We start from the raw sequence: 21,698 nt of genomic DNA, 5'->3' as shown, positions 1-21,698 counted from the left end.
AGACGTCGCTGTGCTCTTAAGAAAAACCCATGATAGGACACATTGTGAAGGTAACTATTACTCTTCTTCAAACTGGGAAGAACTCCATGGTTTTCCGATTTACAATTTGTGTCATTCAGTCTCTGGTAGCACCAAAATTGTAATGTCTAATACATAAGGCAAATTAGACATAGAGATCAATGGCACAGAATTGAAATATCAGAAATAACCCTTACATATATGGTCAATTGATTTTTAAAAACAGTGCCAAGAATAAGGAAATAATATTATTTTTCACAAATTGGTCCTGTGACAACTACATAGTGACATAAAAAATAATAAGGTTTAATCCCAACCCCACTTATCATAATTTACCAAAAGAGCTCAAAGACCAAAATGTAAGAGGTAAGACTATAACACGTTTAGAAAAAAAGATAGGGGAAAATATTTGTGACTTTATCTTTGGCAAAGAATTTTTGGCAGGGTGCGGTGGTTCATGCCTGTAATCCCAGCACTTTGGGAGGCTGGGGCAGGAAGATCACTTGAGGCCAGGAGTTAAAGAACATCTTGGGCAAGAGTGACACACCGTCTCTACTAAAAATAGAAAAATTAGCCGGGTGTGGTGGTGAGAGCCTGTAGTCCCAGCTACTCAGGGGGCTGAGGCAGGAGGATCGCTTGAGCCCAGGAGTTTGAGGTTGCAGTGAGCTATGGTGATGTCACTGCACTCTAGCCCAGGCAACAGAGTGACCCCATCTCAGGAAGAAAAAAAAATTCTTCCATATAACACCAATAGGAAATTCAGCAAAACAAAAATAGATTATTTGGGGCCTGGCGTGGTGGCTCATGCCTGTAATCCTAGCACTCTGGGAGGCCGAGGTGGGAGGATTCCTTGAGTTCAGGAGTTCGAGAGGAGACCAGCCTGAGCAAGAGCGAGACCCCGTCTCTACTAAAAAGAGAAAGAAATTAGCCAAACAACCAAAAATAGAAAAAAATTAGCCGGGCATGGTGGCGTGTGCCTGTAGTCCCAGCTACCTGGGAGGCTGAGGCAGGAGGATTGCCTGAGCCCAGGAGTTTGAGGTTGCTGTGAGCTAGGCTGACGGCATGGCACTCTAGCCCGGGCAACAGAGTGAGACTCTGTCTCAAAAAAAAAAAAAAAAAAAAAGAGGGACACCATCAAGTAAGTGAAAGCACAAATTGAGATCCTTGTGCACTGTTGATAGGAATGAGAAATGATGCAGCCACTAGGGAAAAGAGCGTGGCAGCTTCTCAAATCCTTAAAAACAAAGTAACTGTATGATCCAGCACGACATCCACTTCTGAGTATACCCAAAAGAATTGAAGGCAGTAACTCAAACAGATATTTGTTCACTCTGGTTCTTAGCAGCATAATTTACAATACCCAAAAGTTGAAGGCAACCTGAGTGTCTATGAAAGGGTAAACAGATCAACCAAACGTTGTATATACATATAATGGAATAGTATTCAGCTTTACAAAAAGTAAATTCTGACATATGCAAAGGACATTATGCTAAGTGAAATAAGCCAGTCATAAAAGGACAAATACTGTATGATTCCACGTATATGAGATACCTACAATCAAATTCATACAGTCAGAAAGCAGAAGGATGGGTGTCAGAGTGGGGAGAAGTGAATGGGGAGTTATAGAGTTTTAAATTTGCAAGATGAAAACAGTTATGGAAATCTGTTTCACAAGGTGAATGTACTTAACACTGCTGAATAGAACACTTAAAAATAAACCTGGGGCAAAGAACAAATTCTTCTTAAATGGGAATATCCTAGGAAGGAAAAGCCCTAGCCGAAGCCATCTGGCTGAACCACGTGTCCTCCTGCTCGGCTGTCACTCAGGGACAAAGGGGCGCGGCCGCACAAACTGTCCAATCGGTACTTCCCTTGAAAAGGCGCGTGGGGTCACGCTCCGTTCGCGCGTGTGGACGTGGCGTGTCCTGTCCGCTCGCGCTGCTGCGTCTCACTTGCCCTTCGGGACTCTCGGTAGCTGTGGCGCAGCCTTTGTCGCGCTGTGACTTGCAGGTACTGAGAGATCCCGAGGGAGGACTTCGGGATATGGCAGAAGCCGGTGAAACGGTGAGTGTGCGGAGCCGGGCGACCCCAGGCGGGGAGGAGGGTGATTGGAACCGGCTGGAACCGGCTGTGGAGGGACCCCGTCCTCTCTGTGGTCCGCTCCGGAGTCTGCGGACCCGAGTCGCTGCTGGCGCAGCTCGGCCCTCGGTCCCTCCGGCCTGCGGGGTGGGGCTGGGCCGGCAGCCGGGCCCCCAGGCATCCTGTCTGGTCCCTGCGCGGCGACCTCGGCCAGGGCCTCCGAGCCCTCTCTGGGCAGCTTCGCGGCCGCAGCCCCGCGTGTCCCCAGATTGTGCGGTGACTGCGGGAGGGTCCGGACTCGGTGTGTGGGGGTCGTGCCTGTGAGAATTCGTTTGAGTCATAACCTTAAGGCGAATCCATGGAGTTTCCTTACTCGTGAGAATTGTAGCCCGGGGAAGGAGCATTTCTTCGCTGCCGGGGGACAGAAGGGCGCTCGGAGCTCCCAGAGGTCGTTATTGTGGCTGCTCAGACGCCCGGTCACCAGGGACTGACCCACTCTGAGGGCTTCTGCTTTCAAGCTGGCGAATGTATGTGACCTTCTGAATACGGGTTTTACTTTCCTTTTTTTTTTTTTTGAGACAGAGTCTCGCTCTGTGGCCTAGGCCGGAGTGCAGTGGCGTCTTCATAGCTCACTGTGCAGCCTCAAACTCCTGGGTTCAAGCGATGCCTCAGCCTCTGTAGTAGCTGGGACTACAGGCGCACGCCATCACGCCTGGCTAATTTTTTCAATTTCTCAGGTTGGTCTTGAAATTCTGACCTCAAGTGATCCTCCCGTCTGGGCTTCCCAGAGTGCTAGAATTACAGGCGTGAGCCACCGCACCATCCTGGTAATCCTTTTTTTTTTTTTTTTTGAGACCTCTGTCGTGGGCTAGGGTGCACTGGCGTATTCATAGCTCACTGCAACATTAATCTCCTCGGCTCCAGCGATCCTCTGCCTCAACCTCATGCTACCATGCCCAGCTCATTTTTGTATTTTTTGTAGAGATAAAATCTTGCTGTGTTGCTCAGGTTGGTCTCCAACTACTGGCCTCAAGTGATTCTCCCATCTGGGCCTCCCAAAGTGCCCGGATTACAGGCAGGAGCCACCGCGCCAGGCCAGGCCTGCACTCGGTGGTCTTATTCCCTTGTTTGAATATACGATTTTTAATTTCACAGGGGAAAATGTGAGTTGATTGTGAGGTAAGATGTCCGTAAAACAAGAATATTCTGGAACAAACAGAATTTCTGTTCTTTTTAGGAAAGAGAACATAAAGATGTGAGATCGGGGTATTTTATATCACTTTTTTGGGTGCAAGTCCCTAGAGAATTTTTTTTTTTTTTTGGTGGTGGTAGGGCGTTGTCATGCTTTGTTGCCAAGGTGGTCATGAACTCCTGGGCTCAAACAATCCTGGCATCTTATCCTCCCTAGTCACCCTCGCTGTGCCCAGCTGAATTTTAAAATTAAAGGCTGTATTATTCCTAAAGTGATTGAATTCCTATTTTAAGTGGTATAAGGAAAGCAACTAAAAGCATATATATATATTCCTTGAAAATGCTAGTACACTTAAGGGGTTGATTCTGAATCCCCAATATATTATAATATGCTACTCATTTCTGAAAATTCCCTCTAGTATTAGATGTATTGGAAGGAAAAACTATGATGCCCCTTGTGATTTTAGTTAGAAAGAAATTTGAAAATTTTCATATTTTATGATTTGCACTTAAATCACCTTTAGTGTTGAACAGATTAAATCTTAGTTTCCTGTGTAGAACAGTTAAATTTTTTAAAAAGTTAATTAAGGCCCGGCGCGGTGGCTCACGCCTGTAATCCTAGCACTCTGGGAGGCCGAGGTGGGCAGATCGTTTGAGCTTAGGAGTTCGAGACCAGCCTGAGCAAGAGCCAGACCCTGTCTCTACTAAACATAGAAAGAAATTATACGGACAGCTAAAAAAATATATAGAAAAATTAGCCGGGCATGGTGGCGCATGCCTGTAGTCCCAGCTACTCGGGAGGCTGAGGCAGGAGGATCGCTTGAGCCCAGGAGTTTGAGGTTGCTGTGAGCTAGGCTGACGCCACGGCACTCACTCTAGCCCGGGCAACAGAGTGAGACTCTGTCTCAAAAAAAAAAAAAAAAGTTAATTAAAAGGAAAGACTATTAAAAGTAAAATGTGGTTTAGATAAATTTCTGTGTATTTAAAATACATGGTGTCCCAAAAAGTCACCATAAATAGGGAAAATAGGAAATTATAGCTAAATGTACCATTATTTACAAAATATTCATTACAAAATTTGACAATTTTGTATATAAAGCATGTGAAAGTTTTAAAAAAAAACTTATAAACTTGGAAAGTCTAACTTGAGAAGACTCATTGCCAACTTATCCTGGTCCACTCCAGTGCTCTTGCTTCAGCCACTTCCAAATAACAATTTTAATTTCGTATGCATCCTTACAGTTCTTCTTTATAAAAGAACAAGAAATTGTGAATGCATATTTTCCTTAGTCGTGTTGGTCTTGTAATTAGTCACACTCCACATATTTTGATGTCTGACTGACTTTGGTTCTTTATCAAAGATCAAGGGCAAAAAGACAGTTTTAGTTCTTCCTTCCCAATCTATGTAGCTTTTATTTCCTTTTTTTTTTTAATCTTAGTTGCACTAGCTAGGAATTCCAGTACAATGTTGAATAGAAATGGTGAGAGGGATCTTTCTTTCTTTGTTCCTCATGTTACTGGGAAAGCATATAGTTATTCACCATTAAGTATGATGTTAACTGCAGGTTTCTTGTAGGTGTTGTTTCTTAAGAAGTTCCCCTCTATTCCTAGTTTGCTATCATAAATGGATGTTGGATTTTTAAAAAAATTTTTTTCATTTTCATTTCTACCCTTTTATTTGTCATATTAATCATTATTGTCTTTTTCCCCTCAGTTAGCTTGAGTAGACGTTTGTCAGTTTTATTGATGTTTTCACAAGATCAGCTTTTAGTTTTGTTGATTTTTCTCTGTTGTTTTCCCACACATCCATTCATTTCTTCTTTTATTATTTATGTTCATGTGCTTACTTTGGGTTTAATCTGCCCCTCAGTTTTTAGTTTTTTAAGGTATACACTGAGATGATTGATTACAGATGATGATTCTTTGGTGGTATATGTGTTTTATAGTTTAATTTCCCTTCAGGCACTACTTTTGCTGCATTTCCACAAATTTTGATAAATCCTATTTTTATGTAAATCAAAATAATTTTTAATATCTCCTGAGACATTTTTCATCTGTGGATTATTTAGAAATATGATGCTCAATCTCCAAGTATTTGTGAGCTTTCAAGCTTTCTGTTAGTGATTATGGATTGATGCCATCTGATCTGAGAGCATAGTACTGAAAATTTCTTAAGATGTATTTATTTCTAAGAAAGTGAGATGTCTTGTTGAATGTTTCATGTGAACTTGAGAAGAATGTGTTATGAAGTATTCTGTTTTTTAAGTTAAGTCTAGTTATTTGGTGGTGCTGTTTAATTCAACTGTGTCCTTCCTGACTTTCTGCCTGCTGGATCTGTGATGGGTTGTGTTCAAGTCTACAACTATACTAATGCATTCATATATTTCTTCTTGTAGTTCTATCAGTTTTTGCCTCATGTATTTTGCCACACTGTTGTTATACACATATATAGTAAGGATTGCTTTGTCTTCTTGGTGAGTTGACTACTTTATCATTATGCAATGCCACTGTCGCTGAAGTATTCATGCTACGAAGTCAGCTTTGTCTGAAATTAATAAGACCATGCCAACTTTTGTATTTATTAGTCTTTGCATGGTATATCTTTCTCCATCCCTTTACTTTTGATGTACCTATGGTATATCTATGTGATTGATATATTTAAAGTGGATTTCTTGTAGACAACATATATCAGGTGGGGTTTTTAATCCACTCTGACAGTATCTGTCTTTCAGTTGTATTTAGACCATTGATGTTTAGGCTGATTATTGATTTAGTTAACATCTATCTTTTTCTTTTTTTTTATTCTTTTCTATATGTGCCTGTTGTTTTCCACTCTTTATCTTAAATTTTCTGCTTTTATGGAGTATTTTACCTGATTTCATTTTTTCCTCTCCTCTAAGCATATCAGATAGTGGTTTTTTGGTTTTTTTTTTAAACTGTTTTAGTGGTTGCCTTTGAATTTGCAGTATGTATTTATAACTAACCTAGGTCCTCTTTGAAGTAACTCTATATTACTACACTGGTTGTGGAAGTATCTAAGGAAAAAGTATTACATGGTATAATCCTAGCACTTTGGAAGGCCAAGGTAGGAGGATCACTTGAGGCCAGGAGTTTGAGATCAGCCTAGGCAACAGTGAGACCCTGTCTCTACAAAAAATAGAAAAATTAGCTAGGCATGGTGGTGTGTGCCTGTAGTCCCAGCTACTTGGGAGGCTCAGGCAGGAGGTCTGAGTCCAGTCTGGGCAACATAGTAAGACCTTTTCTATTTAAAAAAAAAAAAAGAAAGGAAAGAATGAAAAAGGAAAAAAAATTCTAGGTGGGTGCTTTTTTTCTTCTAATGTCTTTATTTTTTTTTGAGACAGAGTCTTGCTCTATTGCCCGTGCTAGAGTGCCGTGGCGTCAGCCTAGCTCACAGCAACCTCAAACTCCTGGACTTAAGCAATCCTTCTGCTTCAGCCTCCCGAGTAGCTGGGACTACAGGCATGCGCCACTATGCCTGGCTAGTTTTTCTATATACATATTTTTAGCTGTCCATATAATTTCTTTCTATTTTTAGTAGAGACTGGGTCTTGCTCTTGCTCAGGCCAGTCTCGAACTCCTGACCTCGAGCAATCCTCCCACCTCAGCCTCCCAGAGTGCTAGGATTACAGGTGTGAGCCGCTGCGCCTGGCTCCAATGTCTTAAATATTTCATTCTAATCTCCCTTCTTGCTTGCATCATTCTTGAAAAGAAGTGTGATTTAATTCTTATACATGTTTATAACTAAGGTGTTGGTATTTTTCCCCCTCGTAACTTCTTTCGAGATTTTCTCTGTTTTTTATTTTTCTCCACTTTGAATATGATATGCCTGGGTTTGGGTTGTTGGGTATTTATGCTGCTTGGTGTTCTCTGAGATTCCTGGATATGCGCTTTGATTTCTATCATGGGGGAAATTCTCAATCATTCTTCTTCAGTTATTCCCATTAGGTGTGTTACAGCTTTTGCGATTTTTCCACAGTTCTTAAATATTGTGTTTTGTCTTTTTTGTTCTTTTTTTTCCTTCACATTTCTGTTTTGGAAGGTTATATTTACATTTCCTCAAGATTAGTGATTCTTTCTTCAGATATTTCCACTGTATTGACACATCCTTAAGTGGCTTCATTTCTGTTGGAGCGTATTTTATTTCTTGCATTACCTTTTGATTCTTTGTTAGAATTTTTATGTCTCTGGTTAAATTACCTATTAGTTCTTGCATACTGTTCACTCTTTCTGTTAGAAACCTTAGCATAGTAATCAGGCTTCATTTAAATTTCTAGTCTGATGATTCTAGCATCTCTTTTATGTCTGAACCTGATTATGGTGCTTGCATTTGATTTTCAAACTGTTTTTTAAGTCTTTTAGTATGTATTGTGATTTTTTGTTAAAATCTGGACATGGTAATACTAGAGAAAAGGAACTGAGGTAAGTAGGCCTTTAGTTATAGGTTTATCCTGCTGGTTTTAGGCTGTTTATTTTTGGTAGTGAGGTGTCAGAGGATAAAATTGCCTTGATTTTATCTTTTCTGTAATTTTGGGAATACTCTAGAAACTTCAAGTTTGAATTGTGCAGAAACAAACAGTGGAAAATTCTTTCATTGTAACTTTTTTTTTTTTTTTTAAGAGACAGGGTCGGCCGGGCCTGTAATCCTAGCACTCTGGGAGGCCGAGGTGGGCGGATTGTTTGAGCTCAGGAGTTTGAGACCAGCCTGAGCAAGAGCGAGACCCCATCTCTACTAAAAATAGAAAGAAATTATCTGGACAACTAAAAATATATATAGAAAAAATTAGCCGGGCATGGTGGCACATTCCTGTAGTCCCAGCAACTCTGGAGGCTGAGGCAGTAGGATTGCTTGAGCCCAGGAGTTTGAGGTTGCTGTGAGCTGGGCTGATGCCACGGCACTCACTCTAGCCCGGGCAACAGAGACTCTGTCTCAAACAACAACAACAACAACAACAACAACAACAACAACAACAACAAAAAGAGACAGGGTCTTGCTCTGTTCCCCAGGCTGGAGTGCAGTGGCATTATCATAGCTCACTGCAATCTCAAACTCCTGGGCTCAAGTGATCCTCCCACCTCAGCCTCCCAAGTAGCTGGGACTATAGGCACATAACACCATGCCCGGCTAATTTAAAAAATTTTTTTTGTAGAGCCAGGGCCTTGATATGTTGCCCAGGCTGGTCTCAAGCTCCCGGCTTCAAGGGATCCTCCCACCTCAGCCTTCCAGAGTGCTGGCATTACAGGCATGAGCCACCACACCTGGCTATATCCAACTATTTTTAATCAGAAGCCCTAATGACACACTGTTAAGCTGTGGGTGGAGGGGAAAAATGCTATGGTCTTATGATTAGGTCTCAGTTTTTTGGTGAGCTGTATTCCTGAACTGTGGTTTGATAAGGAAGACATTTGGTTTTTATGTGTGATTCCTAGCACAGAGCTCCTAAATCTACTGGATTTTCCTGTGTGGTGATGGTGATAGGATTTACATTTGTTGTAAAGAAGTGACTCCAAAGTTCAGGGTGGGAATTGATGACCAGAAAAATAGCCTGCCTTGAACTTTTGGCCATACCCCAAACTTCACTGGAGGGAAAAGGGACTAGAGATTGAGCTAATCACCAATACCCAATGATTTAATCAATCGTATCTACTTAATGAGATTTCCATATAAGCCCATAAATATCGGGGTTTAGAGAACTTTCAGGTTGGTGATTGTTTTGAGGTGCTAGGAAGTTATCCACCCCCACTTCTCATACTTTGACCTATGCACCTTTTCTATTTGGCTGTTCTTGAATTAAATTCTTTGTACTAAAATGGTAATATTAAGTTACAGGTTCTCCTGTGTTCTGAGAGATGTTCTAATGAATTATTAAACTACAAGGGGTATTGTGTGAACCCCCCCCAGTTCTATTTAGCTCAATAGAAGTATGTATAGGCTGGGCACCCCATTCTGTGGCTGGTATCCAGCATGGGGGCAGTCTTGTGGGACTGAGCCCTTAATCTGTGGATTCTGACACTAATTCCTGGTATTTACTATTAGAATTGAATTGAATTTTAGGACATGTAGTTTGTGTCAGAGAGTTGGAGAAGTAGTTTTGGAAAAGATACAACATATTTGGTTTTGGGAAGTGAAAAAAACTTTTGCCTTCACACACCTCCATGTCTATTAGGCTCTGGTAAAATGCTAGTTAGGCCTTGTTGAAATAGATTCTTGTTAAGACAGGCCTTCTTAAGAACAGCAGAATGTTCTGGGCTATTACAAAAATAGTTACATTTTCTGTCTGTCTCTCTAATTTGGGGGATAAAACTTTGCCCTATGGTTTCAATACTTTGATGGATCTAAGAAGAGTTATTCATTTTAAGTTTGCTTTTTACTTCCATGGATGGGAATGACAGCTTCTAAGCTCCTTGTCAGATCAGGCATTGGAAGTCTCTGACTTCATTTTTCATGATGTTTGACTGCTGACAGCTTTAAAACCTCATACTGCTTTCCACCCTTGTGTCCCACATCCAGATGTGGAAGGAGGAAATGCCAGGTCACCCTCATTTGGTGCTGGCAAGACATCTAATTCACATAAGCTCCTGCCTGTGTGCTTAAACTCTCACACCAGCCCATTCCCTAACCTCAATAAAATTCCCCAGAGATGCTCCTTTTCTTGCTCTCATAGGCATTTCACGACTGCTTGAGTACTTGCTTTGCCCTCTCTGAGATCTCAAGGATGTGAGTAATAAACCTTTACATGAGTGTAGGCATTTTGTAGAGGTCTAAGTTGCTATGCTTTATCATGCCTGTTTTTTAACTTCTCAATAATTCTAGAAACATAAAGTGTGACAAAGAGAAAAAGAGAAAACTGAACTTGTGATAAATTTTACACAAATTAAAATTAACACTCTGCAAAGGAATATATTAATTCAACCAGCCCAATGTGCATACTTCTAATGGCCTGGCGTCTTTCAGGACAACATGGCCAGTGGCTTCTTGTTACACTTTGGCTTTCCACAGACTCTTCTTGGTCTCTGATGTTTTTTGATGGGATTAGAAGGATATCTTACATTTCTTATAGGTGTATTCATTTACTAAAACCTCATCCAGATTTGACCCCATGTATCATGAAATGACACAGAGCTATGTGGTATGTAATAAGGTGGGAAATGAAAGAGGTTTTTCTCACAAGGAATTGATGGTCTTAAAATTTATTTCATTTGTATAGTCTCCCTCTCATTTCTCTAAGGTGGTTTTGAGTCTGCCTTTAGAGAACAATGAGGCTTCAAGTGATCACAGTTAAATATAGAAGTAATTTCTATGTGTTTATGGTAGTGTTACATTTATCAGGAAGTGATTGGGGACATAGTTCTGACAAGCAAGTCATACACTAAATGTTTCTAGATCACAGAATTGTACGTGAACTTCTTATGAATTGTGTATAGATCCTTAGTACTGCCAGTCTCACCCATCTTCCTGTACACATGGGATATTTTAGGACTCAGTCTCCTTTGAGGATGTGGCTGTGAACTTTACGCAGGAGGAGTGGACTTTGCTGGATTCCTCACAGAAAACACTCTACAGAGATGTAATGTGCGAAACCTTCGATAACCTGGCCTGTATAGGTAAGGATAACAACATTTCTTTGCTTAGTTAAGTAGAACATAAGTGTTGCTTACTCATCAACTATGTTCCAAGATTTGAAATTTGGAAGGGGAATAGTTGGTGAATAATCCATACTAGGTCACAGTTAACCATGGACCTAGAATGTTATAATTTTCTATATTTTATAATGAGTTTTCTGGGTCTGCATTTTAGGGAAAAAATGGAATGACCAGGACATTGAAGATGACCACAAAAACCAGGGGAGAAATCTAAGGTGAGTTGTATTCACGAAAGTACTTATGTGGCCCATGAGAGAATCTTAGTATTGCATGAAATTATAAAAATAAGCAAATAGGCTGGGCACTATGGCTCATGCCTGTAATCCCAAGACTTTGGGAGGCCAAGGTTGGAGGACCCTTTGAGGCTAGGAGTTTGAGATCAGCATCGGTAACATAGCAAGATCGTGTCTCTACAAAGGAAAAAAAAATTAGCTGGGTGTGGTGGTGGGAGGCTGAAGTGGGAGGATCAGTTGGGCCTAGGAGTTGGAGATTGCAGTGATTGGGTGACTGCACTCTGGCCTGGACAACTGGGCAAGACCCTGTCTCTTACCCCCCCAACCCCCCAAGAAAACAAACAAAAAAAAATCAAGCAAAATAATAAGCACAGCTTCAAATTTATTCATTCTTAGAAAATTTTCTCCAAGAATATTTTGTGAAAAATGTTTAGGGTGTAAAAAATAAATCACTTAGAAGTAGTACTGTAATTCTAATAATAAATATAAAATTGTTAGTAAAAAAGCCACTAATAATGTGCCACTCATTTTTTACAGAGGTCATGTGGTTGAGAGACTCTGTAAAAGTAAAGAAGGTAATCAATATGGAAAAAGCACTAGCCAGATTCCAAATCTTACTATGAACAAGAAAACTTCTACTGAAGTAAAGCCATGTGAATGCAACATGTGTGGGAAGCTCTTCATGCATCATTCATTGCTTAATGAGCACATGAAATCTCACACTGGAAAGAAAACAAATGAATATCAGGAACGGGAACATGGAGAAAAGCCATATAAATGTAAAGAATGTGGGAAAACCTTCACTCGTTACCACAGCATTCGAATTCATGAAAGAATTCACACTGGAGAGAAACCCTATGAATGTAAGGAATGTGGAAAAGCATTCAGATTTCTCTTTTCATTTCGAAGCCATGAAAGAATTCATACTGGAGAGACACCCTATGAATGTAAGGAATGTGGGAAAGCTTTCAAGTTTCTCAGTTCCTTACGAGACCATGAAAGAAATCACACTGGAGACAAACCCTACAAATGTAAACAATGTGGAAAAGCATTTAATCATATCCAGCCTTTTCAAAGACATGAAAGAACTCACACTGGAGAGAAACCTTATGAATGTAAGCAATGTGGTAAAGCTTTCAGCTGTCCTATGTATTTACGAAGTCACGAAAGAACTCATACTGGAGAGAAACCCTATGAATGTACAGAATGTGGGAAAGCCTTCTTCTTTCACTCAAACCATCGAAGACACATGATAACGCACACCAGAGTTCATCCTTATAAACTTAAGGAATGTGGGAAAGTCTTCAAGTCTGATAATTCCTATGCAGTGCAAGAAAGAACTCATCTTGGAGACAAACCCTATGAATGTAAACAATGTGGTAAAACCTTCATTTGTTCAAGTTACTTTCAAATACATGAAAGAACTCATACTGGAGAGAAAACTTATGAATGTAAACAATGTGGTAAAGCCTTCCTTTATTCCAATCACTTTCGCATGCATGAAAGAACTCATGCTGGAGAGAAACCCTATGAATGTAAACAATGTGGTAAATCCTTCATTTTTTTCAGTCATCTTCAAAGGCATGAAAGAACTCACACTGGAGAGAAACCCTTTGAATGTAAGGAATGTGGTAAATACTTCACTTGTGCAAGTTCTGTTCAAGTACACAAAAGAATTCACACTGGAGAGAAACCGTATGAATGTAAGGAATGTGGTAAAGCCTTCAGTTTTTCCAGATCCCTTCAAGTTCATAAAAGATCTCACACTAGAGAGAAACCCTATCAATGTAAGGAATGTGGTAAAGCCTTCAGTTATTCAAGGTCTTTTCAGTTACATGAAAGCACTCATAATAGAGAGAAACTCTAAGAATGTAAACAATGTTGTTAGGTTGTCAGTTGTTCTAGTTCCTATTAAATGTATGAGAGAACTCACACCAGAGAGAAATTATATGAATGTAAACAATACGATTAAGCCTTCAGTTGTCCTAATTCACTTGAAAGACGTGACTCATACTGCAGTGAAGTCTTTCTAAAATGTGGGAAAACCTTCCATTCTGCTAGGCTTGTAAATACATGAAAAGACTCTGGAGAGAAACCCTATGAATGTTAAGGAATGTGGGAAAGCCTTCATTTCACACAATCTTTTGAGGACACATGAGAATGTATGCTGGAGACAACCTCTATAAATTTAAACAATGTGGGTAATTCTTTATTCTTCCCAGTTCATTGTGAAACCATGAAACCACTCATACTGGAGAGCAACTTCTTGAGTGTAATTGATATGGAAAGTCCTTCAATTATGTGTATAATACGTCTTTCTTCCACCTAGGAAGCCTTCTTAGGAAGAATTGAAGGACTGGGGAAGAAGGACTTGGGCCCTAACAGGCCTTTCTTAGAACCTAGTCTGTAGTTAGGAAACAACTTCTAGCATGGTACCTGCTCACACACATTACTAGATTAAAGTGATAGGGCTCCCAGAATCTGTCTGTGTTTAAACCAGTTGTTCTGTTCAGATCTGTGGGAATGCTGTTTCCGAAACAAAATTGCATCCCATAGTTTTTCCCAAGTGGGATCTGCATGGAGACTTCTTAATTTATGGGCATCAACAAGGCCATTTCCAGCTCCCATTTTCCCATTTCAAGCTTACACTGTGTATGCTTACTGGGAAACATGTCTAAAAATTCACTCTTGCCTCACACTGGAACATTTCTCTGTGGCAAACTCAGGTGGTTCTGAGGTGAGAGGACTGAAGAAGCAATGGCTGAACACATGCCACAGGACACATGGCCCTTGACCATGCAATATCCACTGTCCCATAATCACTAGCTCTGCACCAACCACCACAGAATAGTCTCAAAACCACTAATGGTGTCTCAAAGACACACCTTGCCATGTCTTAGCTATAGAACACACTCAAAGTTCTTACTTGCCCTAACCTGCCTACCCCAAACTTTCTGGCTCATTCTACTCAGATATTCTGTGGTGTGTGCACTGACTATGCTTTAGCCTCCATCACCTCAATGCATGCTGAATGTGTACTGCTTGAGGGCTAGTTTTATATCCTCCCCACCAAGACTACCATCTACTTCTTCTGGAACAGTACCCACCCTGCAGAGCTCCAGCCCTGTGGTTCATGGGAAATGCTAGTGTCAGTTTTGCTTCACAGGCCAAGAGGTGACTCTTCACGTCACCCCTATCAGGGAAGGTAAATTCCCAACCAACTGGCTTCTGGAGCCACTGATGATTTCTCCCTTTTGTGAATTGAACAGGGGTAGTAGGTGTTGGGCCCTTCCTTTGTCAGAAGCAGTGCCCCCTGTTTCTTGCAGAACAAATCAGAGTGTCCTGGAAGGGAAGTGGCACTATGAAGGGAAAGAGGTCACTGTCTCCCCTTGTGACAACTTCCATTCTTTCTCTGGGCCTCGAAAGTGATCTTTCTCTCACCTGGAGACCTATAGTCTGAGCTCACTAGTTCTACATCTCCCCCAACAGCAGGTATGGGTCAAGTGGCAGCATCCAAGGCCTCTGTGAATACAGTAGGGCCCCATGAGGCTAATTGGAGCAAGGTTTGCCAGCAGATGTGGCCTCTGGAGGTGATGGCTACCCATAAGTGGCAATGGAAGGCATGTCTGATGAGCCATGCGATACACACCCTTGCTGCTCTAACTGAGGTCTCAGTGGAAAAGCAAACTGACAAAGGATCAAGTCATGTGGGGTATATTTCTGGAAACATTTAGAGCAGTTTGAGGGGCTGGAACATTATTACTCAACCCATTGCAGGTCCACCTTTTTGTATTCTTGGGCTCTTATTTTGTACTCTTATAGAGGTAAGATTTTTTGTACTCTGCTCTGGAAGTGTGAAATCCCTTTACCATCAGAATGGGCTCAAGGAGCCACATTTGTGATTGGTTTGGGAGCCAAGGAGTTCCCTCTGTCACATGGGATGGGGGTGAGAACAATGCAGTCTTTGAAGATCTGGTGTATTTTGGTCTATGATTAGGATTGTGTAAAACCCATTTATGTGTGTGTCTGTCTGAGTCCTGATACTCAGTAAATACCAGTCTCTTCTATATAACATGTTCTCTAATTGGTTTAGTGAACAAAGATGTGCTAATATCTCTGTCCCTTGATACTAACATTCTAGGACACAAGAAAACAAGCAAAAATATGCAATGTATCTTTCCTGAGGAGCCAGAGAAACCCAGAGATGAGATCAGAACATCCAGGGTCTATGTGTCTCTGGGATCATCTTTTGGTGTCTGGGCTGTTAAATCTGTGGGATTGTGAGTTTATGTGCCTGTGTCTGAGTTTGTTCATCTGTGAGTATAGTGACAAAATGTTTGTGATTTTTGTTTGTCTGTGGGATTTTGTGTATATGTATTAATCTGGAATGCTTTTGTTGTCTGATTTTCCTGGAACCAGCTTTCTTAACACTTTGAGAAGGATGGGTAAGAGCAGATATCCTTGTTTTGTTTTTTATCTTAGATATTAAAAATCTGTTTTTCCACCATCAAGAATGATGATGTAGGTTTTTCATATATGGCTTATAGCACTTTGAGGAAGTTCTATTTCAAGTTTATTGTGTTGTTTCTTTCTCTTTTTTTTTTGTGAATGGGTGTTGGATTTTGTCAAATGCTTTGTTTTGCATCAATTAAGATGATTGCTATTTTTCCCATTGTTTTGCTAATGTGTGTTATCACATTATTCGATTTCCATATCTTGAACCATCTTTTTATTCCAGGGGTAAATCTCACTTTGTTATGTTGCATAATGCTTTCATTATGTTGCTCAATATGGCTTGCTGTTACTTATTTGAATATTTTTGTGTCAATATTTGTAAGGGATATGAATGCCATTTGCTTTCCTCTCTCATGCCATTTCACACTTGCTTTAGAGGATTTCCCTGCTCTCCCTGTGACCTCAATTATATGAGTAATAACCCTTTTAATACTCTCTCAGTTTGTGTGTGCCACATACCCATCCGTGTCAGCATCAGAACCACAGCTTTTCAGGTGACCATAACAGCTGGCACCTTATATCTAGATGGTGATCACCACCCTCTGGGTCTGTCTTTTGTTTTGAGTCATTAACCTCCCCTGCTGCCTGATGGCTAGCATGCACCTTGAGCTGCTGCTTGCTGCTCTGTGTTGTAGAGGCCTGCCAAGTCTCAATTCTTAATTTAGACGACCAAAGTAGGCACTTGCCAGAAGTCCTTGGTATCGAGGAATGTGGAATTTGGGTACTCCTTAAAGTGGTCCTGGGTCAAGCATTTGCACCTGGACACCTACCTGTGTTTTAGAATGAAGCTGCAACTGATGCTGGGCATTGGCCTTGACCTATAGGTCTAGGCTAGGGGTTGGTGGTGAGATTATATGCTGTGTATGTTGGGTGGTCATTCCTAAAAGAGCAGTTATTTGAAAAAAAGAAAGAGGAGAGTGGGTGGGAGGCTGCCATTAGATGGTATCCTGAAGTTCACACTTATCAGGACACTTAAGTACCTCTGCTGCTGATGCCGCTGCTGCCCTGGCCTCTGACTCAACAAAGACCCTGATCATAGCTTATCAGAGACAACACCCATGGCGTCCCTGTAGTTCAGCAAAGGTGTTCAAACCTGAACCAAGGCTGGTGTTCTTAAACTGTGAAGCTTCTGTTGCCATACAGGAGGCCCCTGCTATGCTTTAGATGTGGTCTGTCTCCACCAAAACTGCTATTGAAATTCGATCCCCAATGTGTTGGTTTTAGGCCTAGTGGGAGATGTGTGTGTCATGGGGACAGATCCCTCATGAAAGCCTGTTCTGTTCTCAGAGTAGGAAGTGAATTCTTGTTCTGGTAACACATGATTAGTTCTCTCAGGGATGGATTGGTCCCCACAAGTGGGTTATGAAGCAGAGGTTCCTCCTCTTGTTTGGTCCCTCTTTGCATGTGCCTGGTGAGACCTTCCACCCTCTTTTGATGCAGCACCAAAGTCCTCACCAGAAAGCAACAAAAACCTGTTGCCCTGCTTCTTGTACAGCCTGCACAACTGTGAGCCAAATAAACCTCTTTTCTTTTTAAACTACCCAGTCTCAGGTATTCCTTTGTAGCCACACTAAAGGGATTCAAGCAGCCCATAACCCTGATAATATTCTTTTGAGAATCTCTGGAGGAAAAAAATAATGAATATTACATTATGGAGGACCTTATTCTCCCTGAAGTTTTATCAGTAATGGAAAAAAAAAAAAAGAATGGGAGGGAGGAAAGACACAAAGTTGAAACAAAGGTTCATAATTTGAACCAATTGGAAATTAAATACTAAAAGTACTTGACAAAATTGGATGCCCTTTCTTCATAAAAAGCACTTAACTTGGAATAGAAACTTCTTGAACATAATAAGGCAAAGGTGACCACTCTTACCACTTATATTCAACATACCTGCAAGTTGTAGCCAGAGAAATTAAACAAGAAAAAAAAAGAGGCATCCATATTGGACAGGAAAAAATAAAATTATGGTTTTGCAGATGATCAAATTCCTATGTAGAAATCCCTACTGATTCTCTTTGGAAAAAAAAAAACTACGATAGGGAAGGTGGCTGTCACCTGTAATCCTAGCACATTGGGAGGTGGAAGCAGAAGGATCCCTTGAGGTCAGGAGTTCGAGACCAGCCTGAGCAAGGGCAAGACCACATCGCTACTAAAAACTAGAAAAATTAGCCAGGTGCAGTGGCATGCACCTGTAATACCAGCTACTTGGAAGACTGAGGCAGGAGGATCACTTTGCTTGAGCCTAGGAGTTTGAGGTGGCTGTGAGCTCAGCTGACACCACTGCACTCTAGACCAGGCAACAGACTGTTTAATTCCTTTGACTGTTACAACCACTTCATATATTAATAAAAAGTGTTTTAAAGGCACATCCTAGGTGCCAGGCATTCCTCAGTATTTCTGTGTAGAATAATGTGGATAATACCCATAACAAGCTCATGAGATGACAGATAGGTACCCTTCTTATTCCCATTTTAGAGATGAGACACCGAGGCCCACAAAGCTTAAGTCATTTGCTCCAGGTTACAGAGCCTTCTAAGTGACGGCCTGTGTTGCTTGCCCTTACTTTTATTATTTTTTTATTTTTTAAGAGATGGGGTCTCGCTATTGCTCACGCTGGAGTACAGTGGCATCATCTAGCTTACTGAAGCCTCGAACTCCTGGGTTCAAGTGATCCTCCTGCCTTGGCCTCCTAAAGAAATGGGATTACAGGCATAAGCCACCATGCTCAGCCATTTTTATTTTTTGTTTTGAATCTCATCGGGTGAGCCACCTCACCTGAAAAAGATTTTGACATTTGCTACAACATGGATGAACATAGTGGACATTATACTGAGTCACAAAAAGACTAATACTATATGATTCCATTTATATAAGATCCCCAGGGTCATCAGATTAATAGAGCCAGAAAGTAGAATTGTGGGTGTCTGGCTGGAGGAGGGGGATGGGAAGTTAGTGTTCCATACAAACAGAATTTCAGTTTGGGAGGATGAGAAAGTAATTGAAATGGATGGCGGTGATGGTTGCACAACAGTGTGAGTGCACTGAATGCTACTGAACTATACTCTTTTTTTTTTGAGACAGAGTCTCACTCTGTTGCCCGGGCTAGAGTGAGTGCCGTGGCATCAGCCCAGCTCACAGCAACCTCAAACTCCTGGGCTCAAGCAATCCTACTGCCTCAGCCTCCCAAGTAGCTGGGACTACAGGCATGTGCCACCATGCCCGGCTAATTTTTGATATATATTTTTAGTTGTTCAGCTAATTTCTTTCTATTTTTAGTAGAGACGGGGGGTCTCGCTCTTGCTCAGGCTGGTCTCGAACTCCTGATCTCAAATGATCCACCTGCCTCGGCCTCCCAGAGTGCTAGGATTAGAGGTGTGAGCCACCGCGCCCGGCCTTGAACTGTACTCTTAAAAGTGGTTAAGATAGTAAATTTATTTGGTATGTATTTTACCACAATTACAAACTTAAAATATACAGAACAGTACAGATGATAATCTTAAAAACACCTCTGTATCCACCACATGAAGCAAATGTTAACATTCTGTCATAATTGCTTCAAATATACATTTTCCTTCTAATGAAAAGAAGCAGTAGAGGTAAAATTGAAGGCCCCACAACTTGTAATTTCAATTTTAAAAATCCCAAATGGTTTTTTAAATCCTGACCCCTGTCCCCCAATTGGAGAGAACCGGTGTTGCTAGTGTTTTTTTTTTTTATCTGCTAAAGCTTGGTAACTTAAGTTGAAAAATATACCATAATTTGGCTGAGTTTATTATATATATATTTTTATTAAAGAATGGGGTCTTGCTATGTTGCCCAGCCTGGAGTGCAGCTATTCACAAGCTCTATCATAGTCCACGGATGCCTCGAACTCCTGGGCTCAATCAATCCTTCTGCTTCAGCTTCCTGAGTACTTGGGACTACAGGTGTGAGCCACTTTGCTCAGCTATGTGGCTGAGTTTAGAAGTATTATCAGAATGTTTAAGAGAACATAAGTTGCCCCCTTACTTATATGTTTACATTTTAGATTTGTATTATAACTGCTAGGGACCTCAGAAGGGTTTTATGGTGGAGACATTTAAAAAACATTAAAGAATTAAATATATCACATTTATAAATGCCACGTAAAATGTTTACATGATTTCAACTCACTAAATTTGTAGATGAACACTAATAGGTATCCATTGGCTTCTTAGAAAGTCATGATCCCGGGCTAGGTGTAGTGGCTTATGCCTGTAATCCCAGCAATTTGGGAGACTGAGGCAGGAGGATCGCTTGAGGGCAGGAGCTCGAGACCAGCCTGAGCAACATAGCAAAACCGACTTCCTTCCTTCGTTCGTTCGTTCCTTCCTTCCTTCCCTTTCCTTTCTTCTTTTCTTTCTTCATCCTTTCCTTTTTCTTTTCCTTTCTTCTTTTTTGAGACAGAGTCTTGCTCTGTTGCCTGGGCTACAGTGCTGTGGCGTCAGCCTAGCTCACAGCAACCTCAAACTCTTGGGTTCAAGCAATTCTTCTCCCTCAGCCTCCCAAGTAGCTGGGACTACAGACAGTGCCACCAAGCCTGGCTAATTTTTTTCTATTTTTAGTAGAGCATGGGGTCTTGCTCTTGCTCAGGCTGGTTGGCGCTATAGTCCCTGGTACTGGGGAAGCTAGGGCAGGAGGATCATTTGAGCCCACGAGTTTGAGGCTGCAGTGAGCTATGATGACACTACTGCACTCCAGCCTGGTCAGCAGAGCAAGACCCTGTCTCGAAACAAAAACTGAGGATCCACTTTTCCATATTATAAGAAACATAATCTCCATAATTGTATCTAGAGGCTAAAGGGAAACTGTGTTTTTAAACCTAATTTGAATTGACTACACATTTACAAAGGAACCAAAAGGGTGGAGTTTTCTAGGCCTCAAAGCTTCGAAAACCCAAATTAATCGTGAATTTGATTTGAGGAACCAAAAACAGCTTTGTGCCTGGAGCAGAGTGAGCAATGGGGAATGACGGTGGGGATGAAGACAGAGAGGTGAGGAGGGGGTGGGTGGCCCAGATCTGTGGGGCTTTGGAGACTGCGGGGAAGGGGGCTTTTACCCCTGGTGAGGTGGGAGCCATGGAGGGTTCTGAGCAGAGGAGGGACTGATCTGACTTAGGCTTTGCACAATGTTCACCAGCTGTTGGGCTGTGGGTCATGGGCCCCTAGGTGGGTGGGCACAGCTGGGTCATGGTGCCCCCCCCTTTAAAAAAGGAGGGGATGTTTTGGGAAGGGAAGCTCTGGGGATACTGCGCTGATCCAGCGCCTGAGCATCCTTTTCAGACTCTTTGACCTGTCCACTGCTGCCCCCGTGTGGCCACAGCCTGGTCTGCGGCACCTTCGTACAGATCCCGTTTACTTTTTAATGAACAAATAATGAATGTTCCCTCCAGGCCGCGAGGATCCTGCGATGGATCTGGCCAGAGACTGCCCCAGGGAAAATCCCAGGGACAGGATGAGCGAGGTACGCTGGGATTAAGATGTTTGGCGGATGAGCAGTCGGCTTCCCGGGAAAACTGCAAACCGAGTCTGCTCCGGAGGGATTCTCAGAGGAGGGATCTTTGGGACACAATGAGAAAAGACATCCTAAGCAAAGGCAACGATGTATGCAAAGCAAAGTCAAAACTGAAATCCATACCCGACCCCACCCCCCTTAACTGCTCCTCCCAACCTGGCTCATGGGGTCAGCATTCAAGTCCCATACCCAGTACTCATCCTGAGCTACTGTCTTTTTCTCACTCTCTCCATCCTGATGGCCACCTCTCAGGTCTAGACACACTTTGGGTGTCTGTCCCGGTGTCCTCCCCAGTGTCCCAAACTTCAATTCCTAATCACTGGCTCCAGTCCCAAGGGGACCTTTCCCCGTTTCTCCCCTGCTCACACATCTCCATGGCTCCCCAGTGCTCTTGAGGGCAAGTCGAAGCTCTTCAGCCTGGCACCTGAAACCGTGTAAGACCCTGCCTTGCCTGTTCCACTGTAT

General features: G+C 41.8%; 1 protein-coding gene across 1 annotated transcript; it reads left to right on the top strand.

Annotated features, from left to right (window-relative positions):
- Positions 1 to 1,937: 1,937 nt before the first annotated feature.
- ZNF490 (zinc finger protein 490) lies at positions 1,938 to 17,238 on the top strand. Its single transcript, XM_045549917.1, has 4 exons — positions 1,938 to 2,082; positions 10,785 to 10,911; positions 11,105 to 11,165; positions 11,721 to 17,238. Exons 1-4 carry the CDS (start codon positions 2,062 to 2,064, stop codon positions 13,048 to 13,050), a joined length of 1,539 nt encoding a protein of 512 aa, XP_045405873.1. The 5' UTR covers positions 1,938 to 2,061; the 3' UTR covers positions 13,051 to 17,238.
- Positions 17,239 to 21,698: the final 4,460 nt, after the last annotated feature.

The sequence above is a fragment of the Lemur catta genome, chromosome 1 (genome assembly GCF_020740605.2).
Source record: "Lemur catta isolate mLemCat1 chromosome 1, mLemCat1.pri, whole genome shotgun sequence".
In the NCBI taxonomy this organism is placed as follows: domain Eukaryota; kingdom Metazoa; phylum Chordata; class Mammalia; order Primates; family Lemuridae; genus Lemur; species Lemur catta.
Note: the sequence above shows the minus strand (reverse complement) of the source record. Positions and strands in the feature narration are given on the sequence as shown.

What these genes read in the sequence shown, in the direction of transcription:
- ZNF490 (XM_045549917.1), top strand. Translation starts at nt 2,062, where the DNA reads ATGGCAGAAGCCGGTGAAACG. An exon ending in TGGCAGAAGCCGGTGAAACG is followed by an intron (nt 2,083 to 10,784) that starts GTGAGTGTGCGG and finishes GGGATATTTTAG; the next exon opens with GACTCAGTCTCCTTTGAGGA. An exon ending in AACCAGGGGAGAAATCTAAG is followed by an intron (nt 11,166 to 11,720) that starts GTGAGTTGTATT and finishes CATTTTTTACAG; the next exon opens with AGGTCATGTGGTTGAGAGAC.